The sequence below is a fragment of the Notamacropus eugenii genome, chromosome 2 (genome assembly GCF_028372415.1).
Source record: "Notamacropus eugenii isolate mMacEug1 chromosome 2, mMacEug1.pri_v2, whole genome shotgun sequence".
Lineage (NCBI taxonomy): Eukaryota > Metazoa > Chordata > Mammalia > Diprotodontia > Macropodidae > Notamacropus > Notamacropus eugenii.
Genome location: NC_092873.1, coordinates 222,417,933 through 222,431,341, shown reverse-complemented (window position 1 = coordinate 222,431,341; position 13,409 = coordinate 222,417,933). Strand labels below are relative to the sequence as shown.

Below are 13,409 nucleotides of genomic sequence, written 5' to 3'. Positions count from 1 at the left end.
CTGATGAGGAATAAGTGTTGGACTAAATGGATTCTAAGGTATTTTCTAACTGTACCTCTAAGAATCAATGACCACAAAAGAGGCTAGTCTGAGCCCCTCATTTTACAGATGAGGAAATAGAAAATTAAATGGCTTGTTGAAATTCACATAGCTAGTTAATAATGGTGGAACTGAGCCTCAACTCAGGTTCCTGGACTTTCTCGTCAGTGTACTCTTTGCAGCTATTCTTATATCTCCTTATTAGGTTAATTCTTTAAAACTTCTTCCCTAATGTTTGGGGTCATTTGATTTTTGGATAAGTCAGAGCTTTTCTACCTCATTGTTGAAACCATATTTGAGTTGATTTACCTAGCTTTTTTTTAAAAATTTGGCAGGCATCTTTCATTCCTTAAAAGAGGATGTTTGACTGCTTTTGCAATATTCCCCCTGTCCTGCTGCTCTCCATTTAGTGAAGATAACATTGTCCTTTCTCTGTCTCCTCTCCCTGCCTCCCTTCCCACCCCCTATTCTAACCTAAGCATTTAAATGACTTTTTTAAGGTTTAGCACAGCTCATTAAAATGAAAGTCAGAGTAGTATAAGCAGAACTGTGCCTGACACTTGGCTCTTAGTATACCATCACAGGAGCCCATCAAATATTTTCCCTTCCTTTCCAATCCATCCTGTTGCTTCCCTCCTTATTTCTCCTGTTCACTCCCACTAATTTTGAAAAAGTAGGAATTCCTTCCTTTCCTCACTTCCTCCTTCCCTCTTCCCTGCTTTTTCTTTTTCTTTCTTTCATCTTTCCTCTTCTTTCCCCTCCTTCCTTTTTTCTTCTTTCTTTTCTTCCTTCCTTTTCCTTCTCTTCTTTCCTTCTCTTGTTTCTTTTTTCTTTCCCTCTCTGTACTTTCTTTTCCTTTGTTCATTCCCCTTCCTCCCTTTCTCTTTTCCTTCCTTCCTCTCTCTTTTCCTTCCTTCCTTCCTTCCTTCCTTCCTTCCTTCCTTCCTTCCTTCCTTCCTTCCTTCCTTCCTTCCTTCCTTCCTTCCCCTTCTACTCATTCATTTATGTATTTATTTTTTGTATTGTTTCCTTCTTTATTTCATCTTTTTTTTTCTTTACCAGAATAGTTTGTAAGACATTTCAAAGGGAGGATTAAGGTAACCAGAGCTGATTGCAGAAACTGATATCCATGTGAGATGACCCACTTTCAGTTTGAAATCCTTGACCTGGGAAGGTAAAAGGAGAAAAGCTCAGTTACCAGAGGACTCACCTTGCCTGTAGAACTCCTCACAGACCCTTTCACTCCACTGTTTGCTCAACTCCCACATCCTACAAGGATTGCAAATGTCAGCACACTTCAGCGAAATCTGAAAAATGAACAGAGGGAAGTGAGGGAGGGAGGGAGCAGAGGCAGACTGTTAGCAGGCAATCTGTCAGAAGCACATGGATCATGAGTCAAAGGCCAGACAGCAGCACCCTTTTTAAAAAGTTACCCCTCCTGACAGGCCTCTTTAAGGAAATGGTCCTTGTTCACCACTTGCCACAGAACATTCCTTCAGAACTCTCATTTGTAAAAGAGAATAAGAGAAGACTCCAATTTCAAGGAGCTGGAGTTGACTGGATGGGAGAAGGTTTGGGAGGAAGCTGCTGCAGCCCGCCTCTAGCCAGGGCTAGGCCTGGAAGCTGCCAGCCAATGCTGAGGATGCAGTGGGCTAGGAGCCAAGCCAGTGGGAGAATGCTTGGGCCTCACTTCCCTAGTGGTCACGTTGATTGACCTTACATATCACTTTAATTATGTTTGTTTGGATTTGTGCTGCCTGCTTCTGTATGTGTGTGTGAAAGTCGGCCCTGACGGCCCAGGCTAGGTTTTCATTTGCGCCCACTTAGCTTGTGCCAGGCTGGCGGTTGAACTCAAATCTGGTCAATAGCAAAAGCAGGTTGACCTCAGGTTTGCCAGAATGCCAATTGTTTCCAGGAGTTCTCTAAACCAAAGAGGCGTGTTGCGTTCCCAGGACAATGGTTTTGTCCACAAACATTCCAGTAAAACATAGGAGTTCTTTCAACATAAGTGAGTTTCCAATATGCAAAAGAGAATGTCTCTAATTTTTACTGAGATTGGGGAAGTTAGGGTGTACCTTGATAGACTTAAGAACTCTAATCATTGCAGTGACATAAGTACAAAAATATTTATGATCTTTTTTGTGGTGGCAAAGAACTAGAAACTAAGGGGTACCTATTTGGGGAATTGCTAAATAAATTATGACATAAATGTAATGGAATATTACTGCTCCTAAAAAATGGTGAAATGAATAGAGGAAACATTTCTATGAACTGATACATAGTGAACAATTTATACAATAAGAAGAGCACCAGAAATACAGCCAACTTTTTAAGACTCAGGACTCTGATCGATAGGACTCGACTCAGGATGCAAAACGAGGCATACCTTTGGGGAATTTGTTTTGCTTATCTATAGTTGTTACAAGGTTTTTCTTCTCATTTTGGAGGTGAGGGAAGGAAATAAATGAGAAGAAAAGAGGAGTCGGGGAGAGGTATGTATGTTGTGGGGTTAACAATTCTATTTGCATGTATTTGTCCTGAGTCAAGAAGATGGTGAAAAGACTTCCATCACTGGCAAGGAGCAGTGGATGATTCCCTCTTCCTTCTACCCCATTCATAAATACCTCTCCATACATACATCCTATCAATTAGGGCTTCATTTGAGTCAGCAGGATCCTCTTTTAATATGCAAATACCCTACAGGCACTAAGTGGAGCCATAAATAGAGTGAACAACTTGGGAGTAAGGAAGACAAGCTCATGTATTGCCCCAGATGCTAGCAGAGTAATAGCAAGTAAGCTAACTTCTCTCAGCCTCAATTTCCTCATTTGTAAAATGAGAATAATAATAGCACTTACCTACCTCACAGAGTTGTTGTATCAAAAGAGATAATATAAGTAAAGCACTTTGCAAACCTTAAAGCTATTATTACTACTGGGAAGACAAAACCTAGCCATCCATGATACTTTGGTGGGAATTTCATTCTACAAACATTTTAATCATTACCAACTGTACAAACAACACCATGCTAGGTACTGTGCCTGGTACAGTAGGTATTTAATAAATGCTTGTTGAATAAGGTTGACTGAGTGAGATACAATTATGCTCTCTGTCCTCATAGAATGGACAGTGTGGTAGGGGAACAAGAAACAATCACAGAGAACCATAATATACACTATTACATATTAAGTGCTTTAGAAAATTGCAAAGCAAAGTTCTATGTGAAGTTCAAGTTGGAGAGGGCATTAGTGACTAGGAATCATAGGACTACAGATTTAGAGTTGGAAGATATCTTCGTATGCCAAGTCCCCTCATTTTTCAGGTGAGGGGACTGAAGTCAAGGGTGATGAATTGACTTGGCCAAGTCAAAGAGTTAGTGTGAGTTATACCTGGGGCCTCTGACCTCAAATTCTCTTTTTTTCTCTTTCTACTATGTTACATTGGCTCTACCAGGAGAAAAAGGAGGTCAACACTTGGCTGACACTTATGGACATCCCAGGCCAGTCTTGATTGTATAAGAGGAAGGAGAGGTGATTTTGGAATTGGATACTTTTCTAGAAGCCAGACTTGGGTAAGATGGAAGACTGGGCAAGTAGGGGCATCCTGTGCACACTGGGCACGTGGAGGGTGGGGCAGAACAAAAGGAGACAAGACCAAAGGATAGAAGAGTCTGCTTGAGATTGACCTGAGGCCCTAGTAGCAGTTAACGTGTATTGGCCCTACATTTTGGCAAGAATACCTCAATTTGCTGATAGGGATAGTTTCTGTAATGTAATTGGCATGTGGACTTGGGTGAGGAAATTCTCCTTAACAATGCAGATTGATGCCTGTTCTGCAACTAAACTGAGACCTGGGAAACACCTTGGTTGAAAAAGGCCAAGGTCTCCCACTGCAACTAGGGCCATTGCCAGTAGTCTTGACCTATGTCTTGCCACTAGACTCCGATGACTCTGGAGGAGACAGTAAGATTGATGGTTTTTCAGAGTCCTGTTTCACTTAAATCCAATTCACTTGCAAGTCAAGATATCCCCCCATAACATCCTCTACAAGAATGAAGGATGAACAACAACCAACAACAATCCAGCCTTAGAAAGCTTGCTACCTAGAACACTGAGAAGGCAGTGATTTTCCCAGGGTCACACAGCCATCATCTTTCAGAGAAGAGACTTAAAGTAGGCTTTTCTTGCTCTAAGGCTCTATACACCAGACTATGCATCCTCTCTATGTTGCTGTTGCATTAGTTAAAATATTAGGGCTAGTTAGAAGACTTTAAGCCTCAATCCAGTTGAGTTTTTCAAGTTCAGTCCAGTGTCTCCTCCAGTCAATCATTATCAGTCAATTCCATTGCCCCACCCCAAGCACTTGAGTGAGGGGAAAAAAAAAAGAAAAAAGAAATAATAGATTTAGAGCTGGGAAGGACCTTACAGGTCAACTAGTCCAATTCTCTCATTTTAAAGATAAAGAAACTTAGGCTCAGAATAAGTGCTTAATAAGTTTTCTGACTGACTGAGTGACTGCCTCAGGATGCACAGGAAGTGAACAGCAGAGCAGAGATTCCCATCCAGGTCCTCTGACTCTCGTTCTAGGGCTCCTTCTACTCTTGCTTGACCTTATTTTTGAATCTCTTTGGCATGAACACAACCATGATGTGCTAGAAAACAAAGAGCTAGGCATGGTTTCTGCTAGTCTGTTTAGGAGAACTGCCATAGGTATTCAAGGAGCATTTTTAGTTGTTGATTTGGTTCTTCTGTATCATCACTTGATACTTCTAGGCTGAAGGAGAAAATAGGCATGTTCCTGTAAGTGTTCTCTGCTGCCTATCAATCTGTGTGCAACGGAAGGGCCCACTCCCCATTTCAGAGCATAGTCAGGGATGCCCTGTTGGCTTTCTGCATGTGGATGAAATGTCTTTTAATTGGCTGCTAGGCCAGAAATGGGGGAGTTAGGTGCTGCAGTGGTTAGAGTCATCTTCCAGTCAACTTCCAGACTCATCTTTCAGACTTCAAACATGGCTCAAATACTTCCTAGCTGTGTGACACTGGGCAAATCACTTAATCCTCATCTGTCAAATGAGCTGGAGAAGGAAATGGCAAACCACTTCAGTATCTTTGCCAAGAAAACCCCTGAAATGAGTCACAAAGAGTCAGACATGACTGAAAATGACCAAATGACATAACAACAGAAGGCCAGAAAGGCGTTTGGGTAGAAGAGGCTCCAGTGGAGGAAAAAGGCCTGAGAGCCATGGTATCCAAAACGATGCTGTAGCAGAAGTTGCAGTATCTAAGCCCATTTAGCCCTATGAAATGACCTTTTTGACCCAGCCCAGCAATGGATGAACCAGGGGGATATGGAAGGCTATGTCTGTATTTCTGTTGTTGCTGTATCTTCTTAGTAAATATCTTTTTATAAATGATTTATATTGAAGTGAGATAACTGATATTAGGGCTATAATTATGGGTGAGAGATATTGAGGAGAAATTCAACTGATCAAATTAACATTGAGGAGATGGTTAACTGAGTGAATGATATTGGGAGGAACACAAAAGATGCTCATGAGTGATAGCATTAGAATAATCACTTAGGACCTTGAGGGGAAGATGAAGCCTACCCTCATTCTGGGGATCTGATCTACTACTCCAAGTGTGGGTTGGGAAAGTGATCTTAGAACCTGTATGCATTACATATGGGGCTTCTTTCATTCTTGGCTGCTGGAGTTCCCAGTAGAATGGGTCTTCTGACCTTTGAAACTCATGAGGTCCTGACCTGGTTGGTCTGTATTGTCTCTTCTATTGTCGCCTAAGATCAGGGAAGAATAAATATGATACAGCCCAAAACAGCAGTACTAAGTAAGAGAGAGGAGCTGAGTCTTCCCTACCTAGGCCCCCCCCCAAGCAGTTCCTGTCTACTCAGGTAAAAGAGGTAAGAGTTTTTTCTTAGGGAAAAAAAACTGGATACATATTCAGTTCTAGCCCAGCATTTGATTAAAAGGCTTTTCATCCCTGTACAATAAGCCACAGGAAATAGTAAAATAATACCTGCACATGGCCTGAGGTTAATTAAGCCTCTCCATTAATGTCTTGGGCTTAATAAAACCTAAACTCTGAATCAAGCAAATTAAAAAAAAAAATTGTCAATAGTTTTCATTGAAACTGGTTTTTTGGTAACTCTCTAGACATTTACAAATTGTTTGAAAAAGTTTGACAAGACTTGGAAAATTGGTTAAAAAGTGTGCACATCCCAAATTTGAAGTGAGTGTCTTACAGCTTTCAGTCTCAGATTTTCAGTTATACCTTTGTTTTCCATAATTGCCTAGCTTATTTCCAGCGATTTGTCTATTTTGTGAGAAAATTAGGAGAATACAGATACTTATGTGAACTGTAAACTTCCCAATTCACCCCCCTCCTTCCATAATAGACTCCAAACTGGGCTACAATAAAATAATATTGTAAATCTTCAGTTATCTAGTATTCCATGACCTGAAAAACAATAAAAATCTGCTCTTTTCTTTTGGCTTTTTCCAGTAAGTACAATAGTACACATGTCTTTAGTACCTTTTACTTCACAGAGTGTTTTATAGAAATACTTCATTTGCATTTGAACTTCACAGCAACCCTGGGAAACTCAGAGGAGAAAAGTGATTTGCAAAGAACCCAATGGCTATTTCTTGTCAAAGGCGGGATTCACACCCAGGTTTCTTGACTACGAAACCAGTACTCTTTTCATAAACCAATTCTTCCTACAAATTTCCTCCAGAAATTGATGGTTAATGATGTTAATAATGAAGGTGTTGGGGTTATTTGAAAATCCTATGAAATATGAAATTCCTATTTTAGAATCATCTAAGAATGATTGAAGGATATTCAGTTTTTATGCCAAAGATATTTTATTGCACTCTAAGTTTTTTAAAATTGGCAATCCACTTCTGGTAGAAAGGCCATGAACCCCAAATCACTGATTCCCTGACCATGCTGGTTAACAGGAGGCTCACTCCATCTTCCCAGCCCTTTGGAGTCCCCTGTTCCTTCAGTTTTTGATTAGGTTCTGATTAGTTACCATGCAAGCAGTCTTATTTGTGAGATGGTTTGTGGTTCTGAGTGGAAGCAGGAAGGGCTGGACAGGTTCAATTCAAATAAATTCAAAATAATTTTTTATAGTTTACCTATTACTAGGTAAAGTGGGGTAAGTAAAAATTGAACCATCAAATATTAATGTTGGCAGGGACCTTAGTAATTATCTTGTCTAATTTCCTTATTTTACAGATGAGGAAACTGGGACCCAGATAAGCAAAGTGACTTTTACGCTCATACAAGCTAGTAGCCGTCCTGGGACTGGAGTCACCTCATCTCTAGATTCCCAGGCCAGTGTTCTTTTCAGGGAGCCACACCATGCTTAAGTGAAATGTAAAAATGTCCTAAGTTTGAAACAGGGATTGATCAAAAAGGATTAAAGCAAGGGAAAGCTATTCTTCTCCCTTTTGTACTGCATGAAATTGTCCTATGTTAACATAGCAGCCTTTTCAAATTGCCAAGGTGCCATGGTGATACCCTCCTCTCAACACATGAAGTATGATGCATGTCATGCTGGCAGCAGCACTTCAGGGGCATTTTGTGTGGTGCTCTTGGCTCATCAAGAACATCAAGTGAAGCATTTTCCAAACAAGGGAAATGAGACTCTACCAGCTCCCAGAAATAAAACAGAGATTCTTTATAGGGATGTTTAAAAACATTTTTTTCCTAAGTGTCTCATGTCTTTTAATAAAGAGGGTCACAATTCTGAACCATAGGGTTCAACATACTCTGTCTCTAATCAGCTCAATCTGTGGTCCCTGTCCCTAAAGGTTTTTTTCCCTCCAAGCAAATGTGGAAAACAGTTTACTTTTTTTTTTACCTGAAGTATAAAATGTCGGTCCTGAGCATCTTCCAATCTCAAATTCTGATTGCTGAGCTGATCTCTTAAGCGGGTTAGGAATTCATTCTGCCGGTTGATGTCCGTGGCCTTGATGAGAGAACCCAGCTGTTGTTCAATATCCTGTCTGCACCCACCGGAGAGAAGATAAAAGACAAACAAAAGGGCAAATCTTTTTGACCATGGGATTGATTCGTCACCTCGCAGTTCTAAACCACATCCCTGATAGCTCATTCTGTGTATTACAACTGGTAGAGAAAGCCTCTTTTCCTTACTGACCCATTATTAGTAGTAATAATAATAGCTAGTATATATATAGATATAGATATCTATATCTATATCTATATATATACGTATATTTTTATATATACACACACAAATATATACACATATACATATATGTGTATGTATATATAGAGATTTAATTTATTTAAAATATATTTCTGGAGAAGAAAAAATCACTTCATTATCTTTGCCAAGAAAACCTTGTGACCTCATGGACAGCACTGGTGTGCTATGGTCATGAAGAGTTGGACACAAAGTTTGCAAAGCACATAACACATATTATCTTATTATATCCTCACCGCTGCACTGGTAGATGGGTGCTATTATTATACCAGTTTATAGATGAGGAAAACTGAGGCAGACTTGCTCAGGGCTGCACAGACCCTTTAAAGTTAAGATTTTTCACAGTTCGGGTCTAGTGATCTATCCATTATATCACCTAGCTGCTTCCCAGTCTTCCAAGCAGTGGCAGTGATATAGCTTGAATGAAACCTTGGCAAATGGAATTGGGATAATTTGTGCCTCATAACATCCATATGTGTGTGTGGAGAAAGCCAGGAGAGCACAGAAGACTTAAAGAATCAGGGCAGGTAGTGAGAATGCAAAGGAGTATTCCTCAACTCTTGATTTGTGACAGAAGCAAAAGCAAGCAGCAGGAGTAATAGTAATAATGATGGCTTACATCTGTCAAGCATTTTACAGTTTATCACGTGCTTCCACACACATGATCTCATTCAATTCGATATATTATCCTACCAGATGTCTTTCAGGGCCTGTCAGCCAAAAAAGACCCATAAGCATGTTTTTGTTTTGAATCCATGGTGATCCTGCTAACTAGGAAATTTATACTCTGAAGAAAATGACATGAACATAGGACAACTCTGTGTATTGCAGGGACAAAGCTGGTCAACCCTTGAATTTATTCTCTTTTCTCTCCACCTACCCTTTGTCCCCTTCCAATTTTTAGAGGATTGGTTTGCTTCTGTTGTTTGCCTTTCTTTCAGTCTTTGGAATTGATTGATAAAGTGGAAGGCATAAGCTTTCATCCAACCCTTTGCATTGCTGTTACTGGGTCAAGGGAGTGAGAAAGTTCATAAGAACTGATGGTTCAAGAGGCTCCACACTCCTCCAACTGTGGGATCAAAGGATCAGCCCTTTAGAGCTGGGAGAGATCTCAGAGGCCATTTAGTTCAACTTCCTCATTACACAGATGAGGAGCTGAGAGGTCAAGTAGTTTGGCCAGGGTTGATATGTGTCTGATGCAGGATTGAAATTCAGGTCCTTCCCTACTCTAACTCTAAAATTCGATCTACTCTTCTGTGCCATTTAGGCAGCATGACCTGAAGAAACTAAAAAATAAAACATACTGTCCTAAGATGATAATCATTTTGTCAGGAGGGCATGTTCTTTGAATTATATATATTGCATAGGTATGGATTATGAAAACTAGTCACATGCTCTTCATCAGTATCCCTTAAGGGTAGTACTTCCTTTTATAAGCTGGAGGGTCAGAATTAAGGATGTCTTTTGAAGAAGGCCTATTTAATTGGGGCAACAAACAGACAAAAGCTATGTCTGTGGTCTCATTCTCTCTGTGAGCTCCCTAATTGAATTAAAAGCCATATGCTGGGAAACTCTTCCCCTCTACCCCTTTTTTCCCTCCTAACTTGTCGTCTTTTTAATGTAATCCATGAGAACGTAAGCTCCTTCAGGGTACAGACTGTCTTTTGCCTTTTAATCCCAAGAACTTAGTACAGTGCCTGGCACAACTTGTTCTGTGTCTGAGTCTGTGGATCATAATGTTCCATGAAGTTTTTCTTGGCAAAGATACTGGAGTGGTTTGCTATTTCCTCTCCAGTGGATTAAAACAAACAGAGGGCAAGTGACTTGCCTAGGGCCAACACAGTGTTTGAGACTAGATCTGAAACTGGGTCTTCCTGACTAGGCCCAGTGCTCTATCCACTGAGCCATCTACCTGCCTTCTCTGCAACATACTAAGCACTTAATAAATATTTATTGACTCTATTTACTCTTCTTTTCTACTTAAAAGGTCCTATGTGCAAAATTTAAACATAGAAGTTTTTATTGGAACCAGTATAATTCCTCTGAAAAATTTAATCTTTAGTTAAGACTTTTGAATTCTTACTCCTACAAAGATAACATAACAAAAATATGTAATCCTATCTTTTGTTTAGTTGTGTCTGACTCTTCATGACCTCATTTGGGATTTTCTTGGTAAAGATGCTGGAGTGATTTTCCATTTCCTTCTCCAGCTCATTTGATGGGGAAACTGAGGTAAGTAGGATTAAGTGATTTGCCCAAGGTCACATAACTAGTAAGTATCTGAAGCCAGATTTGAACTTAAGAAGGGGAGTCTTCCTAACTCCAGGTCCAGCACTCTATCCACTGTACTACCTAACTGCCCATAATGTCATCTACACTTCACTTAAAATTTCAAGGTTATAGTTTTGGTCTTTAGTTTTAAAACCCTTTATTACCTGGACCTTGAGAATGCCTCTATTTTATTATATAAGATGTGTAGGGAGAACCATTTAGTAACATAAAGCACAGAATTTTGGTGGTTCTGAAGGGTACTAAAGTAGAGAGCTACATATTATCCTAAGCTTTTTCTGCTTGCAAGTCATGGGTCTTTTATAGCTATTCTGAGAAACTTCCTGGTTTCTGGGTTGGTGTTTCTGATACCTCTGTACCTCCCTCAGACTTGACACGGAAGTTCAGGCAAGAGACAGCTGCTAGGATCTTGTGGGATCTTTAGACATCCCTGGAGTGAGTGAGTGGCTGATCTCTGATGTGTCTGCATCAGTATGTTTCATCTCAATGGCACTTACATAATTTCCTTTGGCAAATGTGCAAGGAGCCTTGATTCTCGGAGCATGCCAATTGTAGATCTCCAGTGGTGATTCTCCAGCACAGACTCATTCTAAGGAGGAAGAAAATAAAAGCCAGGATGAAAGAGAGGACAGATACTGATCTCTAACACTGAACACGCCTGTAGTGAGGCCTACACTTCCTATTTGGCAATAGCCAGGCTTCATAACACAGAGTAATAGGGCAAACCTTCTTTACCCCCAAACACAAAAGCTCCATAAAACCATACAAGGACTTTTCTCAGAAGCACTGCCTTCCTTTCCCTACTCCATGGAAAAGAGTGAAAGAAGATTAATTTCCATCTTCACCTGTCAATTCCATGTTCTCCCTTTAGATCACAATGGAGAACAGAGAAGACATTATGGTTATTTGCTGAGGGCTAGAGCTCATCATCCCTTCGTGTTTCTGTGCATGACATAGAGAACTTTTAAGGATGAACCTATCATCAATTTAGAACTGGAATGAGCCTAGCCGAACCTCATTTTACAGATGGGGAAACTGAGTCCACAGCAAGTGACTTGCTTAAAGTCACACAGGTGACAGCAGCAGGGACAGTACTCGAACCCAGGTTCTGTGAATCCAAATCCCAGTACTCTTTCTGCTGAATCACAGCAGCAGGATGAAAAGGAAATTAAAACTATGAGGCTGGAAAAACATAGCCAGGCATCTCTGTTTTTTTTTTAATCTCTGATTTATCCTGTATATATCGTGTCCATATTTAGTTGTTTCCATGTTGTTGTCCTCTCCCCTCTCCAATTAGAAGGTGAGCTCCTTGAGAGTAGGACTGTATTCTGCCTTTCTTTGTACCTCTTAGTACAAAGTCGCTGGAACATAGTAGGCACTTAGTTGATTGACTGCCGCACAGTAGTCACTTAATAAGTGTGTGTTGAATTGTATTGACTAGCATAACCCCAAATAGTGAGCCACCAGACTTGCCCTGAAAAACAGAGAGCCCAAAATATCCAAACCTAAACTTGTCCCTCAGATGCAGTACCAGGAGCAGCCTTGGGGTAAGGCAACACCATGCAACAGAAGGAACCAAGTCCACGCCAGAGACCTTAGGCTTAATCCTGGCGCAACTACTTATTATCGTTATGACTTCCCATAAGTCATTTAGCTCCTGTATACCTCAGTTTCCTTGTCTATAAAATTCAGGGATGGAATAAAGTTTGTTGTTTTTTTTAAATGAAGGGATTGAACTGGTTGACCTCTAACTTTTCTTCTAGCTTGAAATCTTGTACTCATAATGAGAAATTTAGGGTAGCTTATGTGGTACAGTGAATAGAGGTCAAGAACACCTGAATTCAGATCTGGCTTCAGATACTTACTAGCCGTGGGAATCTGGGCAAGTCATTTAACTTTGTTTGCCTCAGTTTCTTCATCTGTCAAATGAACTGGAGAAAAAAATAGCAAGCCACTCTGGTATCTTTGCTAAGAAAACCCCAAAAGGGGTTTTGAAGAGTTGGATACAACTACAAAACAACAAACTTGTGTGAAGTGATAGTGGTTTGCTCTGTGTGCACCTCACCTTTAGATATTCATGCCTGTTTTTCCTTGCCATGTAGACCTTATGACTGATTTTAAAACATATTTACAATTTGAGAGTTAGTTTTTCTTATAGATCTTCTAATGTGTCTCATGAGAGGCAGTGTTGCATAGTGGATACAGAGGTAGCCTTGGAATTAGGAAGACTTGGGTTCAAATCTTGCCTCTGATACATATTGACTGTGGGATGGGGTGAGTCATTGAACTTCTCAGTGTCCCAGGCAACTCTCTAAGTGCCAGTCTGCATTGGTGGAGGGAATTGCCTCATCTGGGAGCTCCCTACAATGATGACATCACATTTGATTAGAAAAAGAGAAATAGTTTCATAAATGGCAACATTAACAACATTATTAACAACATTAGTGCCATTAGTAATGTGGGTCTCTCTGGAGCCTCATTATGACACGGCAGTGGTCTTGGGTTCTCCAGGGATATGTCAGAGGAGACTATTTTTAAGCCATTCCTGCCAAGTAGAAAAGACTGAGTGATGAATGAGGTTTATTGTCAATCAATCAATCAATCAATCAACAATTATCAAGTGCCTACTATGTTTCAGGAATTATGTTAAAACTAGGGATTCAAAAAGAAGCAAAAGACAGTCCTTGCCCTCAAGTAGCTTGAGCTTCTCTAATGATGTTTGTTATTTGAAGATCAGCCCAGTCAAGCCTAGAAAAGCTCATCACCAGAAGGCTGACTACAACAATTCTACACTGTCTTCTAAAGGTGTGACTAGATTGCAAAGTGCA

At 40.2% G+C, this 13,409-nt stretch overlaps 2 protein-coding genes across 6 annotated transcripts in view; one reads left to right on the top strand and one right to left on the bottom strand.

The window, feature by feature from the left end:
* Positions 1-7,865, top strand: part of MTFR2 (mitochondrial fission regulator 2) — a 97,329-nt gene extending 89,464 nt beyond the window's left edge. The window contains exons 9-10 of one of the 3 annotated variants that reach the window (XR_011973294.1): positions 3,493-3,610; positions 7,299-7,865. Coding sequence is in view for 1 of the 3 variants with exons in the window: in XM_072637674.1 (XP_072493775.1) it covers positions 3,493-3,549 (57 nt within the window). In the remaining 2 variants the exon portion in view is untranslated. Of the gene's footprint in view, positions 1-3,492; positions 3,632-7,298 lie in introns of those variants that run through there. The other 2 variants (XM_072637674.1, XM_072637673.1) reach the window with 2 other exon arrangements.
* The window catches only part of PDE7B (phosphodiesterase 7B), a 453,333-nt gene that overhangs the window by 16,782 nt on the left and 423,142 nt on the right, over positions 1-13,409 (bottom strand). For all 3 annotated transcript variants that reach the window (XM_072637668.1, XM_072637669.1, XM_072637666.1), the window contains 3 exons: positions 11,079-11,170; positions 7,927-8,071; positions 1,250-1,346 (listed from right to left, as the gene is read on the bottom strand). In XM_072637668.1, the coding sequence (XP_072493769.1) occupies positions 1,250-1,346; positions 7,927-8,071; positions 11,079-11,170 (334 nt within the window). The remainder of the gene's footprint in view (positions 1-1,249; positions 1,347-7,926; positions 8,072-11,078; positions 11,171-13,409) is intronic.